At 40.9% G+C, this 22,328-nt stretch overlaps 3 protein-coding genes across 4 annotated transcripts in view; all 3 read right to left on the bottom strand.

Annotated features, from left to right (window-relative positions):
- The window catches only part of CADPS2 (calcium dependent secretion activator 2), a 524,489-nt gene that overhangs the window by 331,597 nt on the left and 170,564 nt on the right, over positions 1-22,328 (bottom strand). The gene's annotated exons all lie outside the window — the stretch shown is intronic.
- Positions 16,244-17,281, bottom strand: RNF133 (ring finger protein 133). Its single transcript, XM_057732062.1, has one exon. The coding sequence runs from the start codon at positions 17,279-17,281 to the stop codon at positions 16,244-16,246; it is 1,038 nt and encodes a 345-aa protein (XP_057588045.1).
- On the bottom strand, positions 19,649-20,897 carry RNF148 (ring finger protein 148). The gene has a single exon (XM_057732063.1). It carries the CDS (start codon positions 20,741-20,743, stop codon positions 19,832-19,834), a length of 912 nt encoding a protein of 303 aa, XP_057588046.1. The 5' UTR covers positions 20,744-20,897; the 3' UTR covers positions 19,649-19,831.

Raw genomic sequence — 22,328 nt, 5'->3', positions numbered from 1 at the left:
AGACAGAGCTGGGAGACAATTAACAAACAGTGGTGAGTTACAGAATGTGTACAAGCAGGGAAGATACGATGATGCACAGTTTCTACTGGGGTGTCTAGATTCCACTAGCCAAAAATAATTAAAGAATACACATGGAACAATGCATGTGTGCGTTGTTTGTAAATGGTGGTGGGTATATGGGGGGCATGGTCATGGATTATTAGTTTAGTTTTGGAAGAGGCCAGCTTTGAAGACTAACTATAGTAAAAATAGAGTGAGGAACAAAACTCCATGAAATACCTACATTACAAAGGGGAGGCTTGGCGATGTCAGAGAAGCAGAAGGAAAAACACGATACACTAGCCATCAAGAGGGGAGACAGTCCTGAGAGAGACAATCAAGTACCACAAGGGAACTCAGCTCAAATCAGCAGGGATTTGATCGTCTCCACCACCATCACGTCACCTTTGGCAGAGAAGACAGTGGAGTGGTAAAGAGTAGGAACTGATCTGCAGGAGGAGAAAAGGACAAGTTGTAATAAAGTTAAGATGGCAAATATTGGGTTTTCCTGTGAGATGTTTCCGTAGCGTCTTATGGAAAAACCCGAATGAACTTTTTGGCCAACCCACTATAAACTGTCCTTCTAGAAAGCTCGGACGAAAAGGGAAATGAGAGGAAGGCAAAAGCCTGAACTGGGAAACAACATGTAGGCAATGAGGGTGACAAGTCAGGGAAGAAAGGCAGCGTAAGGTATGGACGACAGAAAATAGTGATGGTTCGTCACTTCTGAGATTAGTTTACGGAAGCCTGCGGTGCCCTCTCCCATCACGTGCCTTAGGGCTGCAGTTGCTGTGAGGCAAGGAACTGAAGCCCTGGGTCTAACAGCCCTCAATGAACTGAGGGCAGCCCAGAACCACGGGAGTGGGCTGGAAAGCAAATGCATGATGAATTGAGGGTCGTCTGAGCAGACAGCTTGACTGCAACTTCATGAAAGACCCAAAGCAGAAACATCCAGCTGGGAGATTCAAATTCCTCATCTGGAGAAACTACGAGATAACACGCATTTGCTGTTTTACACTGCTATGTTTGGGGATAAACTGTTACACAGCAACAGATAATACATGGTTTACACTGTATTCTATCGTCATGATACCATATAACTGTGGTTTACTCTCTTACTGCACGTGGGTGTCAGTACCATCATTTCCTCAGAGGAAGCCCTGCCCCTTCCTCCAATTCATCATCACACCCTTTTATCTTGCTGTTTTTCTTTTTAGCACATAGCACGACCAGATGTGTTTATTGTCTGTCTCCCCAAAATATAAGAGCCACCAGAGCAGAGACTTTGTTTTGTTTTCTAGTGAACCCAGTGCCTAACACAGTGCCTGCCCATAGTAAGGGCTCCATAAAGATTTGCTGAAAAAAAGTGATGACCACCTACAGACACTGAATTCTCTAAGGCTGAAGAAGAGAACTTAGGCACCTAGATCACAGGCTTCCTAAGGTACGGATGCCCGTGGGAGAGGAACCAGGAGATGGATAAACACTGGAAAACTGAAAGTGTAAGAACTGGTAATAGCTAACAGGAATGTGCTCCAGAAGGCAAAAGAGATCTCGCCTGAGAGAGGAAGAGCAATGACCTGAAAGCGGGAATGAGGAACAGTCCTCTTGGCCTCAGATGCGGGAGAGAAAGGGAGGCTTACCATTATCAGAAAGGCTGTTCCTGTGTCCTCTCTAGGATTCCAGCCCATCCATCGTTAGGCCTGGGGTGCTCCACTTTGCACACGTTCCCTAACCCAACACCATCACAAAGGGTGACCCACCAACCCCTCCTAATCTCACTTCAGCTTCAGACTTGCATCTCCAATACCACCCATCAGCTCTCCTGCCACCTTAAACTTAACAAACTTCAAACGGGATTCATGACTTTTCTCATTATTTGCTCGGCTTCCTGTCTGCCCGCTTCAGGGAATATCAATACCCATTTCCCTCCTGGAGAGACCTCGAAACCATTCTCAACTCCAGCATTCCCTCCGTGTTACCTTCCCAACATACAACTCGTCACTAACCCCTGCTGCTCCTACCCACCCCCGGAACTCCCCTGGAATCCTTCCTCACCTCTTCACATCCCCACAGGAGTTCTTCATGCCCCTCGCTGTGACTCAACTGGCTAAGAGCAACAGCCTCTACACGGTCTTCCTGCCTTGGAAATTTCCGGACAGTCACTTTACTCTCATTTCCCCCAACTTATCTTCTTCACTGGTATGAAGTTAATCTTTTTTAAAAAAAAAAATCTAGCCATTTAAATTCTTCTCCAGCTTAAAAATTCTTCATTGACTTTCCACCAAAAGTCATCAGCAAGGCCTCTGAGGCCCTACCCTTCAACTGGCTCCAGACTGCCTACCACTCTGGCTTCATCACAAATGGCTCTCACTCAATCTCCATGCCCCGCCTTCACCGTTCTTTCTGCAAAAGCTTCCCATTGTCCATCTCACCACCAAGTTACCTATTCAGCTGACCCTCAGTGATTCCTTGAATCACCTTGAATCAGACATAGCCTGTGTTGTCTGTATGCAACCCTAGCACCCTTTCTTTCTCCTTTAAAGTCACTTTGTAACTATAATACTGAACTGCAAATTCTATTACCATCTTACATTTTATTCACATGGCAGTAAGTTCCAGGAAACCAAAGACTTTCATTCACCACTTTATCTGTGGCACCTAGTACCAGGCTAACCACACAGCAAGCACTTAGAAAATATCCACTGAATGAAAGAATGAGGGGGGAATCAATGGTTTGGATGGTTAAATAATTTCATCTCCCCCTCCATGCAACTGCATAATTTAAATAATTCATCAGTATGATTTACTGAGTTTGTTATATGCTTACAGAAGAAAGACGTATAGGACATGAACCTTGTCCATACGAATGGGAGAGGGAAAGACATCTCAGAGGGAAGGAGGCACGAGTGATGTCACAGAGAACTAGTTTTGTGAGAAAAATACGATGCATATTGCCTAAAGAACATAATATTTTCTAATTCTCAATCTGCACTGTTCTTGCAGAAATGACAGTTAATTTTTCAGATGTTATCAGTTATGAAACTACACCAATGATGGAGTGAATCTCATTAGGTAGCAACTATCTTAATCCTGTGTCCTTTTCACAGTAACAGTTATCATGTTAAAGGCAGGTAAAGTGTGACCACGTGCAGAGGCTAGTCCTAGACGCTGCTCTCCAAGCCTAGGGTGCGCATACACCAGCTTTCTGCTCTAGGCTCCAGGATTCTCAATGAGCTTCTGTCCAGAGAACATATAACAGCGACCCATCCTGGTGCAGAAGTGGCTCCAGGAACTTAGTGTACCAACACACCCACTAATGAGCAGATACTCTGTCTCCCTAGAGCTCTTCACACACTATCTCCTTTAACCCTCATCTTCACCCTGTGCCTCTCCCCATTATCATTCTCTTTTACAGATTAAGTGGTTAGGCTGAGATGTGACCAGCCCAAAGTTATTGGGAGAATAGAGACTCAATCCCCACCTTTGGAATCCAAAAGCAATATTTCTTTACTTCTTCATTCCCACTCTTCCACCCCACCATACCCCACTCCTATCAAAGATCACCCCTGAGAGCCATATATTCTGCTGGGTGTCGGCCAACACCTGTGCAATTACCCATCAGTGACCTCCTAGTGAAAAGGCCACTGAACACACAACCGATTCAGTGTGGCAGGGTGGGGATGGAAAACCAACATACTACATATGCTACCTTTCTCCACATTCTAGTGGGTTTTAAGTTGTATGTGGGTCCTCTGAGAACCACCAACTGCCACCCTTCCCATTCACCTGCTCAGCTTATAGACCTAAGAAGTTACTGAATATCTTAAAGTCATGGTGAATAACAAAGTTGAAATGTGGTGACTGCAACAAGCAGCTGTGTCTGCAAAGGGTAAGTCTGCTCAGCTGTCCAAATAAAACTTCAAATACACTTTTCTACAAAAGGACTTATTGTTCACATATTGCTTTTGATTTGAAACATGCATTGCTTCTTTGATTCAAAAGGATTGTAAAATGAGGAGAAAAACATTATCTGCTTGCCAAACCACTGTGGTTATCTACAAGATGGTTCCTGGGAAGGCTGCCAACGTGTGTTCAGCCAGGAAAACGCTGAGAAAGTACAAGAGCCCCACTTATAAGAGATGCCTTTTTTCTCCTCAATGACAAATAAAATATTGTCTAATAATTCCAATAATCTAAGCAGTCCATGGAGAAACACTTTCTTAAACTATTTTCCAGGTGTTATCAATTCATGATCAGTTTTTTGGTAACAGTGATGAATTTGATTTTACTAGTTATCAAATAATTCCTAGTTTTCCGGTACAAATACAAAATATTTCCTATCAGGTCACTTCTCACACCTAAAGCCTGTTAGCACTTTACTGCGCAGTCTTTTCATCCATCCAAGTCTCCCTCAACCTAGTTTTCCAGCCTTCTCTTCCACTGCTCCCAAGAACATATTTTCTCTTCCAATAAAGGGAAACACTTGTTTAGCCTTCGACACTCTCCACAAGTTTCCTCCCCTGTACCATACCTCGTCCATTGGTTCCATAAATATTTATCAAAACATATTTCATGCTGGGCAACGTGCTCAGTGCTGGGGATTTATTGGTGAGCAGAATGCCATAGGTTTGCTGCCTTCACAGCACTTATAATGGAAGAAACTAACGACACAAACTAAAATGACTGTGGGTTGATGAATACTACTGAGAACTGAGCATTTCTGGCACCATCAGTGTCTGTAGCAAGACTTCCCTGAGGAGGTGAATGGAAGTATGAAGACCGAGAAGAATCAGTTGGGAAATGAGGGGAGACCAAGGGACAGTTGGGCAGGGTGGGACACAGCTGGTCTCAGTGGGCTTCAGTGAAGGGAAAGAGTCTATAGTGGTATGAGAAGAGACTGGAGAGAAGAGACAGGCTGTACAAGCCTTGGAAAGGTATCTGATCTTTATCCCCAGATCAGGGAATGCCATCCAAACATTTAAGTCAGGAGTCACATGATAAAGATTGCATTTTGAAAACAGCTAAAATTTATTCTAGAGGCCTTATACATATTAACCCTCAAACACATAAAGTAGGTGCTAGTATCTACTTCCAAGGTAAGAAACAAAAGCAGAGAGAGGTAAAGACACTTGTCCAAGGTCACACAGCCAGATCAGAGAGGAGTGAAAATTTAAGCTCAGACCATGCAGTCAAATGTGATGATCAACTTATGGCTCATTAAACTGAGTGGAAGAGAGCAAGGAGCTGACAGAACGAAGAGAATGAGGAGGTAGAAGGTACTCCTGTTATTCTCTCCTCCTTTGTGATACATCCTCCAGATTATGCCTCATCTTCTTGCTGTGCCTTCTTAGCACTTCCCATCTTCTCTGAAGATATGAAACATACCTGTCCTCAAGCGAGCAAATTCTGTACAGCATCACCGTCTCTCTCCTCTACTTAGACTATGAACTGCATTAGAGTTGCACCTTTAAAGCCTCTGTAGGGTCTGGTATCATTCGATATTCAACTTTTAAGGAAAACAATAAGGCCCTTGTAGTCGTAATGGATTTTGGAATGTGAAGTCCGAAAGGGGGTATTTGGGCCAGTGTGGGATGAAGTTTTCACTGATTCAGTGTAACAAAATGAACATAAAGAGTACAAAGTAATTTTAATAAAACTAAATTTATTCCATATTTTAATAGTAGAAGTCCTGAGTACAATTCACTTCTCTGTAATACAATACTATTAACAGTAGATTGTGGGTTAGTTTTTTTTTGTCATAGTTGTTAATGATATTTTTTGGCAAAAATAAGAGGCTAGGGACTTCCCTGGCGGTCCAGTGGTCGGGACTTGGCCTTCTAATGCAGGGGGTGTGGGTCTGATCCCTGGTTGGGGAGCTAAGATCCCACAGGCCTCACGGCCAAAAACCCAAAACGTAGAACAGAAGCAATGTTGTAACAAATTCAATAAACACTTCAAAAATGGTCCACATCAAAAAATCTTAAAAAAAATAAGAGGCTATATTTGACCTCGGTGTGTTTTTTTTCTTCCTGATCCATGAATTCCCATGGTTTAGAAACCACTGATTAAACCAATTCCACTCCCTTTTCAAATGTTAAGAAATCCTAACTTACAACTGATAGCAATCTTTTTTTTTTTTTTTTTTAATTTTTATTTTTTGGGGGGTACACCAGGTTCAATCAACTGTTTTTATACACATATCCCCATATTCCCTCCCTTCCCTGACGCCCCCCCCCTCGAGTCCCCCCCACCCTCCCTGCCCCAGTCCTCTAAGGCATCTTCCATCCTCGAGTTGGACTCCCTTTGTTATACAACTTCCCACTGACTATTTTACAGTTGGTAGTATATATATGTCTGTGCTACTCTCTCGCTTCTTCTCAGTTTCCCCTTCACCCCCCGCCCCCTCCCATACCTCGAGTTCTCCAGTCCATTCTCTGTATCTGATAGCAATCTTTTAAAAAAATATATAGGTAGGTGATATGTCTAGACCTTTACCTGTAAACTAGAAAGCAGGTGCTCTCAAAAGACTCTGCCTTATAACTTATCTAAATCCCTCATATCAACTCTAAAGCCCTTAAAAGCAAATCTAAACCTGCTAAACTACCAAAGGCTTCTCACATTGTCTGAGGTAGGAACTGAGACGAGTTTATATCCAAATGAACCTAAATGTGATCTGGAAAGCAGAAAACTATTTTTTGGAAAAAAAAAAATACACATGCTATTCCCATCATCAATATTACAAAGTTTTTATAAAGATGTTTTCTTCTAATAGCTAATAGCAAATTCTTTAATCTTCCTTTACAGGTATTTTCCAACTCAATGATTAGCTTAAATCTCCCTAAGCTGATGGCAAATTCTCCTTAACCCTGTAACTACAGGGTCGGAAACGGAAGAATTTACCAAGCCACTCACTCCACTCTGAGTACACGTATCAACAGAGAAGCGCAATCACTCAGCACTTGCTGGGCTTCCAATCTGTACAGCCTATACAGACTCCGCAGGGGAAAAAAAGATCATGTTCACAACGGAAAAGGGAGCCGGGTAAATGTGAGTTTGTAAAGTCAATTCCCATACGCGTATATCAAGTGAAAGAAGGCACTGCCCCCTTCCAATCTAGCCCCTCACCCTTCCCCTATTTCATTCAATGTTTCACGGTATTACAGAAAATTACAGAAAACTCTGAAAGCTCCTGGGTTGGGCTGCCTTGTTCTGCCTACTCTGTGACGAGGAATTCTGTCTGTTTGGGGGTGGGTTTTTTTTTTGCCCTTATTATAATGAAATAGAAAATAAAAATTTTAAACGTATATTACTTTTATAGGCTCATACTATCTAATGTTCAGTAAATCCTTAAAATCATTTATATTTATTGTATGGAAGGAAATGGGCTCTGTTTCCAGCGTTAGAATATTCCAACCCAGGTTGTGTAATGCTGTCCACACCTCCCTTTCACGTCAGCTGCACTGCTCTCCTCCCGGCGAGGAAAGTTTGTACCAAACCCTGAAGGAAACCAGACCTGAGTGTTCAAGGTGTGACACAAGCTGAGAGACTCAACTGTTCTGGGTCAGTTTCCTCACTGGTGGAATAGGAATTATATCACCTTTTGCAAACACAATTTGAGTGTTATATGAAATACAGTAAAATAAGCTTTTAATCTGTGTTATGTCAGCACCTGTCCCTCAACACGTATAGAGAGTGTGTCTTTAGAAACAAAGTGATGTGACATTGCTATATCATCCCAATACATGGTTTTATACCAACATTTTGTCATGAAAATGTCCAAACAGAAAAACTGAAAAAAGTCTGTAGTGGTCTGAAAGTCACTGATTTGACCGATCCTACTCCTTCATCAAATGGGAAGAAAACATAAGTTAAAACCGACAGCAATCTCTTTTGTTCTGACATTTACCTCCTACCTAGATTCCACAAATAACATTTTACTCACGTGTTCCTTTCACATAACTATCCGTCCCCTCCATCAATCCAAATTATTTTCATTATGTTTCAGAGATAGAGAAATGCATGATTTTGTGTTTTTGCAAAATACTCCACAATGGATTGAAAATAATACAGGTCCTTTGCTGCAGATACGACATCTCAAGAAACTTTGTTTTAAGAAGGTGGGTGATGTCCTAATATTGACACAGAAATTGGGAGAAGACATTTCTAAAAACCAAACTACATTTTCCACTACACTATCGGCATACCAGAGAATGGGCTACTGCCCTTTCAGGTGGCAGGTTTATGAAACACGAATCTTCAGGACTGCAAGTCATTTGCTCTTGATAAGCCAAGAGCCTACAAGCAGACAAACTGCCAAAATGAAAAAAAGAATTTCTGAAAAGTAAATCAATCTTAAAAGCAAACGTTCTGTGAAGTCAAAGAAAAATGAACCCCAAACCTTTTGAACTACATTTCCCTGGCATATAACGACTCTCAATAAATATTTGTTGAATGAACTCTGCAGTTTATACCTGTAGTTATTTGTTTTTCCACCAGATGGCAATTACGAGTGGAAAAACAATGTTTTTTAATCTCCGAACGTGACTTTCAGGATTGCGCAAGACGTCAAAGCTATAAATCCAATCACCCTTCCAGAGCTTGAATTCCCTCAGCACTGCCACCACCACCACCAATGAAACGACATCCAAACCACCAAACTCCTTCAGGGAAGAGAAACTTTATGCTCTTGGAGGCAATAACCTGTCTATTCGGTAGTTGGGCAGGACCAACTACCAAAAAGTTCTTTGTTTCCAGGTGGCAACAGTCTCCCTGCAGCTGTCACTCCCTTACCTACTTCCAACCCCTGTAAGGGCAGAGACAATCTAAACTCTCCCCAAGGCTATTCTTCAGGTGTTTAAAGGCAGCTAACACTGCCCTCAACCTTCTAGGTTAAACACTCCCCAGGTGACAGGAACCCCTCCCCAACCTGGGGGCTCTCCTGGCACACACCCCACTTTTTCTCTGTGTTCTAGCACAGGGCCCGCGTTCCTCTCAGGCCTTTGTCCAATCGTGCATCTTCTTGACAAAGCCTTCTCTATTTAAAACCACAGCTCTGCCTCTGACAGTTCCCATCCTGTTTTGTTTTTCTATAGAGTCCTTAAAACTATTCAACAAGTTATATTTATTTTATTATAATCTCTTTCCATTAGAAAGGAAGCTCCCCATGAGGGCACTGGGTTTATCCACCGCTGTATTTCCAGGGCAAAATCAATATTTAGTGAATGAACGCATGAAATGATTCATCAATGAATCTACCATATAGTAAAATCCCACCATGAATGTGAAGAAAAGGACTGCGATTCTAGTTACAGAAACAATGCTGCTATTAATGCAGTAGGAAAGGCCACACACTTTAAGATGGCCTGCTTAGATGCTCAATAACTCTTCTTGCACTTGCAGCTACAATTTTAGAGATACTGAGTCTCCTTCCAGTGTCTGTGAAGCTGGTTTTATGGGCCCAAATCTAGGAATTTACACGATTCCCTTCTGAATTTCATCTATGGCACTGTTTTAGTAATGTTTAGTTATTTTCAGACCTTTAGTGAACAGGTGATATGAAACACTGTCCTCTTCCAGTATGGGCTGCCTGGTCCAGTGCAGGGACTGCCCTAAGCTGTTTCTGCTTCTCAGGTTTTTTTTTCTATCCTTCTATTTTGAAATTCATAAACCATCTAAAATCTACTCATTTCCTCACAACTCCCTTGGCAATGTGATAGCGGTGGCAGAGAAACCAGAGCTGGGAGAGGAGAGGAGCAAGCACAAAGGCACAAGCCACGCACGAATCAGAGCAGCTGGACACCTGAAATACGCCTCAATGTGTCTCCTGAAAACTTAACAGCAACTATTACTTGTGTTGTGCTTTAAAACTCACAATTATTTTCGTTTACACTATTTCTGATTACCACTGTATGGTGCATCCTTTTTCTGTAAACGAAGTGACCATCTGAGACTGAAGAGGTTCTTAAACTTGAGCGTCCATCAGAATCAGCTAGAAGACTTGTTAAAACAGACTTCTGGGTCCCCCGGAGTTTCTGACTCCATAGGTCTGATGTGGGGCCTAAGAGCTTGCAGTTTCACCAAGTTCAGAAGATGGTGATGCTGCTGGTCTGAGGACCACTGTTCCGAGATGCTCTGCCCTGAGGTGGGGATAGGAATGTGCAGCTCATCTGATGTACAAGCATGGTGTTCTTTTTACACCTGAACTTTTAAAACAAACATATTATTAAGGGAATCATAAAAATTACTTTTTTGCCCCTTTCCAACTTCAGGTGAAAGGAAGGCTATGTAAAACCTCTCTTGACTAAAGTTTTTACACGAGAGAACTACCAACTCCAGAATCAGTACCTCCAATATGGATGTATCCATTCCTAGAGCTTAATTTTCCCTTTTCACTCAACCAGATATACCCTGCCCACACCCTCACCCACCCACACTCCTCTTTCCTAATCACATTGAGATCTCATGAGTTACCACTTTAACCACCCTCCTGCTAGCACTTTAAATGCCGTTAGCTGGGATTTTTCTTCCAAGGCTCCATCAAGTCCTCAACACTAGACTTACCTAAATACTTTCTCCCCTAAAACTAGCTTTTCAAGCTACCTGTAGTGTAGTGGCTAAGACCAGGAGCTGTGAAACCAGACCAGCTTCAAATACAGGCTCCGCCACATATTGGCTGTTTAACTTTGGGCAAGTTACTTAGCCTTGGCTGGGTCTCAGTTTCCCCATCGAAAGAATGGCGGTAGTAGTAACACCTACCTCAGAGTTACTGTTAGATTAAGTGGGTTTCTACCTGTTACTAACTGCATATAATGGTCCTCGGGTATACTGCAGCTCTTATAACCACGACCACCCTCATCACCACTTTCATAATCATCAGCTTCACTCAGGCCACTACGCAGGAGAGAAAAAGTCATACAACTTTGTAAGCGAAGATACGGGTCCAAAATGGTAACATTAAATTTCACATACTAGTAAATTACAATTAATGTGAAAGGAAATGACGGGTGACTTGTCTTGCGAATAAATTCCCACAATTAAGTACTTAACATGTATCATCCTTTTGCTATATTGTTCCACGTACCTCATTTAATCAGCACAGACCTATACTCTCAGCTGTGTAGTGAACAGAACCTATAAGTTCTTTGGGTTCCTCAAATTCAGCATACTAAACATTTGAACTCTCCTTCTATGCTAAACTTGCTTCTTCTATTTTCTACCTCAGTGAATGACATCATCTCTTATTGGCCCAGGTCAGAAAACAAGGGGTCATCCTTGACTCTCCACTTTTCTCAACTCCTTCTGACCCACACCCTTCTCTTCTGTATCCACTGTGTGTTGCTAAACAGAAGGTGGAAGTTACTGGTATAGGCAAGTTTTGAAATCACTGTTACCCCGGTAAGAAATGAAGTAGAAAATTCCTGTCAGCAAATGAAATCAAAAGAACATTATCCTGAACATGACCCGCCTTCTATTCCTCTCACCCAATTCACCTACCACTGTTTTCGTTCATATTTTCACCTTATCAACTCCTGAATTACAGCAACTACCTCCAAAATTCCCGGTCTTCACTGCCCTTAACCAAAATTCTATGACACTCAAAACTGCTCTAAAAAACACTGTTGTTCAGTGTTCCCTCCATGAGAATGCCCTTTTTCCCAACCCAGCAATTCCATTTCAAATGGTATATTCTTAAGCGCTCCTTGCTTTTCCAGCTGAAATCTACTCCTTCAAACTCCCAGAAGCCTTTATCAATTCCTCTCCATGAAGTGTAACCCTTTATAACTTGATATTTAGATTTCTACCTATATATTTTCACAAAAGTGAAAAGCAAAATGAAGGAATGAGAGGATGAAATTGGAACCTGACTAAGCCTCTTTGGAATAGCCCTGCGGCAGTGGTTCTCAATCTTGTCCGCACATTGAAAACAGCTGGGTACCAGGTACCTGGGCCCTGCCCCAGGTCTTCGGTGCAGCAAGGCCACTGAGCATTTTAAAAGCCTTCAGGTGATTCTGATGTGCAGCCAAGGCTGCGAAGTACTGCTCTATGGGGAATATAAAAAAAGAGTTGAGATTAATAAAGGATGCTTAAATAGAAGTAAAGATCTGGTGGAATTCAGCAGAGACGACTCAGGGTAGGCAAATGGTACTGCAGGAGAAAAGTCGTTAAATCAAGGAATTCAGCAGCATTTCGTAAACAGAGTAAGGCTACAATGGCTTACCATTGGTTCCAGGCTGAAGCTGGAGAAAGTGAAACGGGTTGCAAAAGGATGGTTAACAGAAACTCTGATTGGAATGAGAACAGAGAGCAAGTGGTGGAAACGAGGTTAAGTGAATTCAGAGCAGGGGTTCTGAAAAAAGTCACTCTAAGTTGAGAGGTTTTCAAAAATGACAGAAATTGCATGGCAGCAATGAATGTTACAGATGTAGGAGATGAATGTTAAGGTGTAGGAAAGTTTCCAAGTCAAGGTTACACTGCTCATCAACGATGATGAGGAGAATTCTTATCAGCAGCTGAAATCAAAGAACACATATCTTGGAGGTCTGACAATGATGCCAGTGTAATTGTGGAGGGAGGTGTTATAAGCTGTGGTGTAGCTATTAAAAAAAAAAAAAAAAGACGTTTTTGTAGAGATATTGTAATGGAACAACTCTAACGCCTGTGCCCAGGGACCAGATCATCTCTCTACCTTAAAGTACACTACCCACCCACCCCTCCAAAATACTTCTTACAGCTTAGAAAACCAGGTGTTTTAAGATATCTCTGTATTAGTAATTGTAATAACCCATAATCCTTACTTCTCATTACTAAGCACTGAACATTTTTAAAAATGAAGTACAAAACCCAACACATTCTAAAACAAAACAAAAAACAAAACAAAAAACTACTGCTCACAGTAAATGATGAAGTGGGAACATGGAACTGCCATTAAATGGACTCCTTCACAGTATCCACGTGTGAAGCCTTCCTTTACTTCAATGAGTCTTCAAACTCTGATCCTTTCTCCCACTTGATTCCTGCATGCGGCTTCAGAAACCAGCGAGTTTTGTAGAAAAAAAACACTTTAACTGTACCTACTAAGCTTAAATACCATCAGAAATGCCAGACCCCGGCTCACTAAAGCCTTTGAAATGCATTATCGTAAATACTATGGCTGACCAACATCTCTCCACAGGCATTATAACAATTCTATAGCAAGAGACAGGGATAACATCAGTGTAGTGTGTCTTATGATACGAGGAACTGTATAAATTCACCTGTAGCATCACCCAATCAGTGGTCAAGGGCTTTAGAATCATTTTCACTTCAGTAAATATTAAATTCAATTTATCCCAGTAATAAGAAAAAAGTTTAATTTTCATAAGGAGTATCAAACCTCTACTTAGCAAGGTGAGTAGGGGGAATGAATTATCAGAGAAATGCAAAAAATATATACAAAGGAGAAATGCAAGGGAAATCCATTCTAACACTGGTATTAGGGGCAAAATAATTCATATTACAGTCCCATGCCGTTGCGGCAAAATACATCTGCATCACTAGCTACAAGAGAAAATGGTGTAGCCCACAGAATAGGTAAAAATCTATGACAATGAATAATACTTAACGTTTGTCATAGCAGTGCTATTGCCAGGTTCTAATTATTAAACCCAGAGTAAAAGTGGTTTATTGATCTGTTCACAGCATTCAAAAGACCAGGATTAAAACTGCTGTTTTGTTCTGACGTAAGAAACAGCTATGGAAAGAACTTAGTGTACTGCCTGCTACACAGTAGGCACTCAGCAATGACAGTCCCACGTTGACTGATGTGACCTTTCCTCCCCCATTTCAAACACAGATTCTAACTATTCTTTAAAGAACATGTGTTGAAAATTCTCAAATCAAGACCACAAGCACACTGTGGTAAATGTTTGATGTCCACATGAACAAGAGACATCGAATTATAAAAGCATATACATGAGAATTCCTACACACAAGGGTAAGTCATGTCTAAGATTAACAATGATGAAAAAGTGGAGGAAAAGGAGGGAAAGAAAAGGAGAAAGCAACGAGAGTGTAGAGGAAGGATGGGAAGAAAAATGTGAGTGTCAGTGTGAAGAGCAAATAAATTCCTCAAGTGCTAGGTCTCTCATGGAACACGTATCCCACGTGAATTTGCTAAAAGTGCACAGAACTATAATAAGCTGAGAACCCTGGGTTCGGAGACTGCCAGCATTACCAGGTGCATTCATTTCCATATTTCCAATGATTCCATCGAGAAACCAGCAAAAGTCACTCTCGCCACCCCTTGTGTCTGCTGATGCCAACAGTTGCCAGTCTGAGAATGACAGCTTATTCTGGCCTAGGAATCTTAACAGATGTGGCTCCCATGGGGTCTTAAGTGTCCTGTCTCTTCAATGTGGTCTTTGGACCTTCAGGAAGGGACTCTACTCTCAAGGTAAACTCAAAAAGACATGTGAAACAGTATTCCTGCTAAATTCTTCAGCTGCCTTGGTGCTATGCAAGTCCTTCGCAGAGCAGCTCTTGGGATTAATCAAAACACCTTTCCATGGTTAGGTATAAAAAAAAAAAGCCTGAGGGTACCCAGCAAGACATTACCCCACCTGGCCATTTGCCTCGTTTTCACTGCGTCTCAGTTCTCCCTGGCCTTCAAGGAATGTCCTTCTTCCTTAAACAGTCTTCCTTGGCACCACAGTTAGAATCAGCTATTGCCCTCCTGCCTGTCTCTGGATTCCAGTATTGTCAGCACTGAGAAATTCACAAACTTCCTCTTAATAAAGCTCTCAGGTTGTACAACAGAGCAAATCCCCTGTCAGCCCTGCAGAGTTCACAGCCCTTCATTAAAATTACACATGCTAAATTGTAATACTGAATGCTGGGCTTAAAATTGTAATTTTCTATTTTTTCAAATTTGTTTTGGGATGAAATTTTTCAGGATTAAGTTCCCATTATTTTGTATGATTGGGATAAACTGTCCAGTTTTTCTGATTAACCATAATAGTTACATTATCTAAAAGATAATTATTCATTTACTCAAATATTTGCGTGTCCGGCACTGTGCTAGATCCTGGGAATACAGTGAAGAAACTGTCGCAATATGTCATAATAACTTCTACATTGTGGTACTTATCTACAACATAATGTGACACAAAGTGTTTAATTGCAAAAAATAAACTAGGGAGTAGTGTGGGACACATGAGAAACACACTGTGACTAAACAGGAATTCTTCACTGACGTCTTTCTATACACTATGAACATGTAACAACCATGAGGAGCAATACTGGGCACTGAAGTAGCTCCTATTCACTTCAAGAGTGCTAGTACTTTACCTTTAAAATTTCTATCACTATGCATACACAGATCACATAAGATGTATGAATGGCTTGAACAGAACTATCTGTTAAAATACCAAAATTCTATACAGCAAAATTTTCATGCCAAGAATGAGGAAAACACAGCAAAATGACCTCAAAGTTAGTGGATTGTACTACAAATATCAAAAGATAAATTTTATTCTTCCTAGCATATAAAAGGTAATTTATGTTTTTTGTACTTCACTGATAGTTTTTGTATTATAAGTAACATGTAAATATAGTAACAATTTTCTTACCAAAATGAAGCCCAATATATATACAAAAAAAATTAAGGAATAAAGTTTGTCCTTAGCTGGGAATTCCCTGGTGGTCCAGAGGTTAGGACTTGGCGCTTTCACTCCGGGGGCCAGGATTCAATCCCTAATCAAGGAAATAAGATCCTTCAAGCTGCACGGTGAGGCCAAAAAACAAACAAACAAACAAACAAAAAAAACCCAAAAAACATTACGTCCTTGGTTTAACACTCATCTGCACATAGAAATATATATACTCACAAGAGTAACACACACTGAGCAAAGGTTACATTTAGCAAAGGTGAAAAATGGGGGGGAAAATCCTCCTAGGGCTTTTTTCTTTTTTCTGTCTCTGACACTTGACAAAGAATGTAGAAAATTACCTAAGTAACAGCAACAACAAAAAAAAGGACACAAAAACCACACTTCAAACAAATTGCTTGTCAGTATTTAGGACCTGATATCACAAACAGGTTTAAGCCACTTCCTCAAAGGCCATGCTATCAAGGTCGAAGATGAACACCTGCTGCTACTGAATTAGACTGGCCATCGTTTTGAGAAGTAGGGTTCTCCTCCTCCTCCACGTGGGTCACTTTGTTTTACCTTCCTGCAGGAGTAAGTTCATTATTTGTGCCCTCTTCACTAGGTGATAGGATACCAGACAATTCATTTGACATTAGAACTTGCAAGGATTCGGTTCCATCTTCAACATCCACTTGAATCCCCAAAGCTTTAAGGATGTCACATTTGCACATGGGGCATGTCCCATGGGCTAGAATCCAGGGGTCAATGCAGTTCTTGTGGAAAAAATGTTTACAAGTCAGAATACGAACTGTATCATCAGGCTTGTAGAGTTCAAAGCAAACTACACAGCTATCTCCATTTGGACTCACTTCCTTGTCCCCCTCTTTCAGTACCCGAAGTTGAAGCTGGCCAAATGCTTTCTTGAGATCGGTTGTTAACCGCTGCCATCTCCTGTTTTGAATCCTTGCTACCCAAAGTCTTCGAATATGATAAAAGATGAAATATGCTAACGTAGCAGTTGTGACGATCACAAAAGAGACAAAATAGTGATTCATCCAGATGATGTGTTTTCTTCCCACCTCAATCGTGACTGTAACGTGAACTCCCTTCTGAATTAAATGCAAAATCTCCATGCCTTTTAAGTTACCAATCATCACCACAACGATGTCTTCAAATGCCTGATGGGACATGGGAAAAACCTGATTGCCGGTCGCTGGAAAGTTATAGATGATCACTCCGCTGGCTCCCTTCTCCACAGCCACCTTGATCTTCTGTGTGAAGGTACAGCCCCCCCGTTCAACAAGCGCAAGCCATTTGGCCGAGTTCTTCGATTTGCTGAAACTGGTATTGGGGTTACATGCATTTTGCATTTTTCCCTCTGGAAGCACGATAACTCCCGCCACTCTCTTCAAAGCGGAGCTTCTTCCAAACACTCCAGTCTCCCCCAGCTCTGACAACATGCGATTTCCAACGTGAAATGATATGTTCATGTAAGCAGTCCAAACAGCGCTGGCGCTGCAACAGTGCTGGCTAAGCAGCCAAAGGAAACTGAATTTCATGAGCCAGGAACACGCAGCATTGTTTCTCCGAGCGCCAATCTTGAGTAGATGCATCTCTCTCTTCACTTAGTGACTGAAGGACCAACCCAACAAAAAGATGTGGCTTCCACATCTGTTGACAATCAATTTAAAACACTAAAATGAAAAAAACCTTCTGGGTGAAAACAAGTTCCACTGTCTTCCAGCATGTTTTTGTAAGAAATTCTTAAAGACGTCTTATGAGTTTCAGATGGTTTTCTTTTTTCAGAGAGCGAGAGAGAAAAACTTTAGATTGAAAAAAAAAAAAATCCCAGTCTCACTACTGTAACTCTAGTTGCTGCTTACTGTTGGGTGATATGATTATGACATAAAAGATAACATGGCCAATTAGGTAAGAGCTTAGAGCATGCTGTACATTTATTGGCTTAACTGTTTCAAATGCTGTTATAGGTAATTTCAATGTTGTTACAGGATGGATTCAATCCTTGAGCTACATGTAATGTTACCAGGTATCACGTTAAACTAAAAAATATAAAAATTTTATGATGCATGCATTTTAAAACCTGAAAGCATGTGCAAGAAAAGCCATACAATTAACACTTTCCTTCACCACCAATGAAGTAAATATTTGTAACAAAATGGCAAGGTTTAAAACCATGAATGATAATTAACAATTAGCACCATGACCAGATATAGGGGTGAAAGTGGTAACACTGTTTTTAACTCACATTTGATCACAGGGCAAATTTTTTATCTATCATCTAAATTTTTGAACTGAATTTATCTAATAAAGCTTGCTCAGAAGTGTGTTGGACAGGTTTGGTTTCGATTTCATTTTAAAAGTAGTGTATCCCGTTAAATTACTTCAGCCTCACTACCCTCACGCTTACATCGATTATACACAGGGATGACAGCAGTAAAGACAGAGAAGACTAATCGAATTTCTCTGCAGGCCTTGACACCTGTTAGTAATCCACAGTATTTTGAGGGAAGAGGAGGACAGGTGTAGGGAAAAAGATTAAATACAGAAATATTAGTTTGGCACAATTTACTGTGAACAAATATGCAGCTATAGATTTTAAACAGAAAAACCTCAAGGTCCTCAAGTTGAACCACTGACAGCAGTGGCTGTTAAAGGTCATAAATGCTTTTAATAAAATGTTTGCCAAAATCAGCCAACATCCTTGGTCAAAGACCCCACGTACATTGTCAGTTCTGCCTATATGTTTGCTACATTTGGGTCAATGGCACAAGATGACTTCAAAGCCAAAGAATGACCTGTGAACTGACAAATACAGGCAGCCACTGGTGCTGCCATACACTTTTTAGGGGGTATCTCTCAGTGGTTCTTATTCACCAGCTAGGAGACCAAAGCCAAGGATTTTGACCTTGAACATAAATGTCACTGACCTCCATGCATAGGGTACTAAGAGGCTGCTTAGGTTGGGTCTCACCAGGACAACGACAGGAGCTAGTGTATTCTTATGAAATGTCAATCAACAACATGACAGTTCGAAGTAGGAAAGAAGAAGGGGAAAAGGTCCCCAAGGGCCCAACAAAAACTGGCATTGAAAGAAAAGAACATTGATGTGACACCTTCGGTTCACAGTAGTCAATTTTCTTTCCCAAAGACCATTAATCTGATTTCCACACACCCACTCTCTAAGAGAGACAGTGAGGTATACAGCGTGTTGACTCACAAAGTGCCATCTGAGTTGGACGTCAGTGCTTTAGCATAACATCCACAGAGATTTTCATCAAAACAAAACGCGCACTTTTAGGCCTCTCATTGTTACACAGGTGTTTATCCACCAGAAAAAAGGAAGAGGCAAAATAAGGCAAGAAATAGAATTTGGAAAGGCAAATGAACAAAATTTCAGTTCTGCTCTAGGTCTATATTATCAAAATGTCCCAAATAGAGACATACCACCATCTGAGGAGGAGAATCTACTAGAGTCCATTCTAGAAGGAAAACCTACAACCGTAGCTGATTCACTACGCTAGGATTTAAAGGGCTCTGGCAAACAAAGGATTTTTTTTTCATAATGCTGCCCTAAATGAGGCTTAAAATAATTTAAAATATTTTTAGATACATAACCAGTTACCATCTAAAATAATTATTTAGAACACATTACCTACCCAGTCAGTAGCTTTGGCAACCAGATTTCCTAGGTATTAATAAAATTAACCATGGAAAATTAAATCAAGATCTAAATCTATAATGAAGTTTACAGAACAGAAGTATTAACAGATATCAAAAATTAAGCATGGAAGCAAAGTATAAAAATTAGTATAAAGAAACTAAAATATTATGACATTCTCTGCAGCATCAATGTCACAATCACTGTGATTTGAAAATCAAGACTAATTTGCTTTTAACGTATACTCACGTCCTTATTTAGATAAGGGCAAAAATGTATAATAAAACACTAGAAAAACAAGTTCAAGTAGATGGACATGATATGGAGTTTTATTTCTAAAACACACAAATTTTACTCTCTTTAGTACTTGCGTAGAGAAGCTGCAGTCGAATTTTCTCCCTACATAAAGTGCTGAAAGAGAATTCATCTTAATTTTAATCTTTGGAAAGACTCAGTTACATCTTCAGACGATTCTCTGGGTTTCTTAGGTTTTCAAAATGTCACACTTGCACATGGGGCATGTCCTATGGGCTAAAAGCCAGGGGTCGATGCATGCCTTATGGAAAAAATGTTTGCAAGCTAAAATACGTACTACATCTTCAGGCTTGTATACGTCAAAGCAAACAACACAACTGTCTTCATCCGGATCTAGCTCCTTATCCCCTTCTTTGAGCACTCGCAGCTGGAGCTCTCTGATAGCTTTCTTCACATCTGCCTTTATCTGTCTGCGCCTCCTGGTGGAAGAATTGGGCACTCGCGGTCTCCAGGCACAGTACAGGAACAGGTAGGCCATTGTGGCAGCCAGGAAGGTGCACAGAGACATGACGTAATGGCTCAGCCAGGGCAAGTGCATCCTCCCCACTTCAACGATGATGGTCACATAGATTCCTTTCTGGATCAAGCGCAAAAGTTCCATGCCTTTCAGGTTGCCTATCATCACCGCAACTATATTTTCCGTTCCCTGGTGAGACATGGGAAACACTTTGTTGCCCGTACCTGGATAGTTATAGATAATCACCCCATGTGCTCCCTTCTCTGCCGCGACGTTGATTTTGTGCGTGAAAGTACAGCCGCCCCGTTCAATGAGGGCCAGCCAGGAGTTGGCCCTCTCAGGCCTGCTGAAATTGGTCAGAGGATTACAAGCATTCTGATTCCATCCTTCAGGAAGTACCACCACACCAGACACCCTTTCCAGAGGCGAATGATTCCCGAACACTCCGCTCTCTCCTAATTTTGATATAATCTGATTTCCCACCTGAAACGTTATATTCAGGTGGGCTGTCCAAATGGCTTTTCCTTTTGAGTCAGGAAGGCTAAGTAGGAGAAAGATGCTAAGTTTCAACAGTCGAGATGAAACAGAACTGTGAACTGAAGGAGTATTTCTAAGTAGTCTCATTCCTCCATTTGCCTATTAACTGACAAACATGGAAAACAAAACAACATCCGCTGTAAAAGAAAGTAAAGAAGCGATCGTCACGTGTTGGCAGTAGATACTTAAAGCAAAAATGGAAAAGGTCTGCGTGGATCAAAGATATCTTGCTCCTTCCAGCATTTTTATTTTTGGTAGATTATCTTGCTCATAGTGAAACAGAATAACAAGATTTGGTAAGAGTACAATGTGATTTCCAGAAAACTGTGACTTCCTAAAGGGGAAATTGTGACATCAGAGGTAGTTAAGCCAATCCAAGAGTTTATATTAGTGCACTGCATGCTGAAATCCCATTGGCCAAAAAGCTAGGCAGCAATGACTCATGATATGTACTAATCTGAATAGATTCCAAGGCAAAATGTAGATACTTAATTTTTTAAGTACCTTGAGTTTCTTTCCTAATTCTGGATAGACCGAAAAGTTACTTCAACACTTTTGGCTTATTGTTTTCCTATCTCTAAGGCAAAGCAGAAATCATTCAGGCATGAGTACACATACCTGACCAGTCACCAGTTCTCAGATACGGTTCTGTGATACCCAACATGCTATTCTATGAGAAGCAGGAACAAATCACTCCCTCTCTCTTCCAACATTAAATTCTTATCCCAGATCTAAAGATTCAACATAAGGGTAACGCAATATAAACCTACACTGTTAGTCTGATAAATTGCCATCTCGCAAGGTGAATCCAACCTTTTTCACTAAAATCACTACAAGAACCTGGGTGAGCACTAATTATCAGTCATATATTGGAGAAGACACACACACCTATTCTGCAGAGATTATCTGGTGAGGGCAAATTTTAAACAAAAATACAAATGTGTAACTGCAAGTTGTGATAAGAGTCCTGAAAGGAAAATACAGAGTATCAAAAGAAAGAACAAAGGTAAAGAGGCCCAGGGCATTGCTCTCTAAGGAAGTGATGCTTATTCTGAAGCTGGAAAGATAAATCAGGATTATCCAAGCAAAGAATGAGCTGGCAAAGCTTTCGGGCAGAGGAATGGGCAGTTTCAAGATCCCAAGATAGGAAGGAACGTGAGTTTGGCAAAGCAAGAGAGGCAAACTTTAAGGGTGATAAAGGAGGCAAGGCCAACAGCAGGCAGAGCTTCAGGGTCATAAACCTTAAACTAAGGATTCTGGATTACGTCCCAAGGACAAGAGAAACACAATGAAGGGTTCCAATCTGCGGAGGTGACTTAAGTGTTTCAAAACGTTCACTTTTTTAAAAGTGCACTTTGGCTGCCTTAAGTGGAAAATGGATTAGAGGAAGAGAAGAATAAAATGATAAGGTGAGTGTCTTCTTTTAGACAAAAGAAGACAGTGGCTGTGACTCCTGAAATAGCAGTAATGATGTAGAGACCTAGACAAATCAAGTTACTTTAAAGGTTCAATTCACAGACGTGGTAACTGGAAAGGTAGTCGTGGACAGAACAAAGGATGATCACAGCTATCATAAGTCACTACATTACTTTATCGTTGCAAACTACAGCATCTTTACTGCTTTAAAGTTGCTTTAATGCTTGTTTGCTTTTATTTTAAATCTTCACCTGAA

This window comes from Hippopotamus amphibius, chromosome 4 (assembly GCF_030028045.1).
Source record: "Hippopotamus amphibius kiboko isolate mHipAmp2 chromosome 4, mHipAmp2.hap2, whole genome shotgun sequence".
Taxonomy (NCBI): domain Eukaryota; kingdom Metazoa; phylum Chordata; class Mammalia; order Artiodactyla; family Hippopotamidae; genus Hippopotamus; species Hippopotamus amphibius.
The sequence above is the reverse complement of the archived record's forward strand: the minus strand, read 5'-3'. Positions and strand labels throughout refer to the sequence as shown.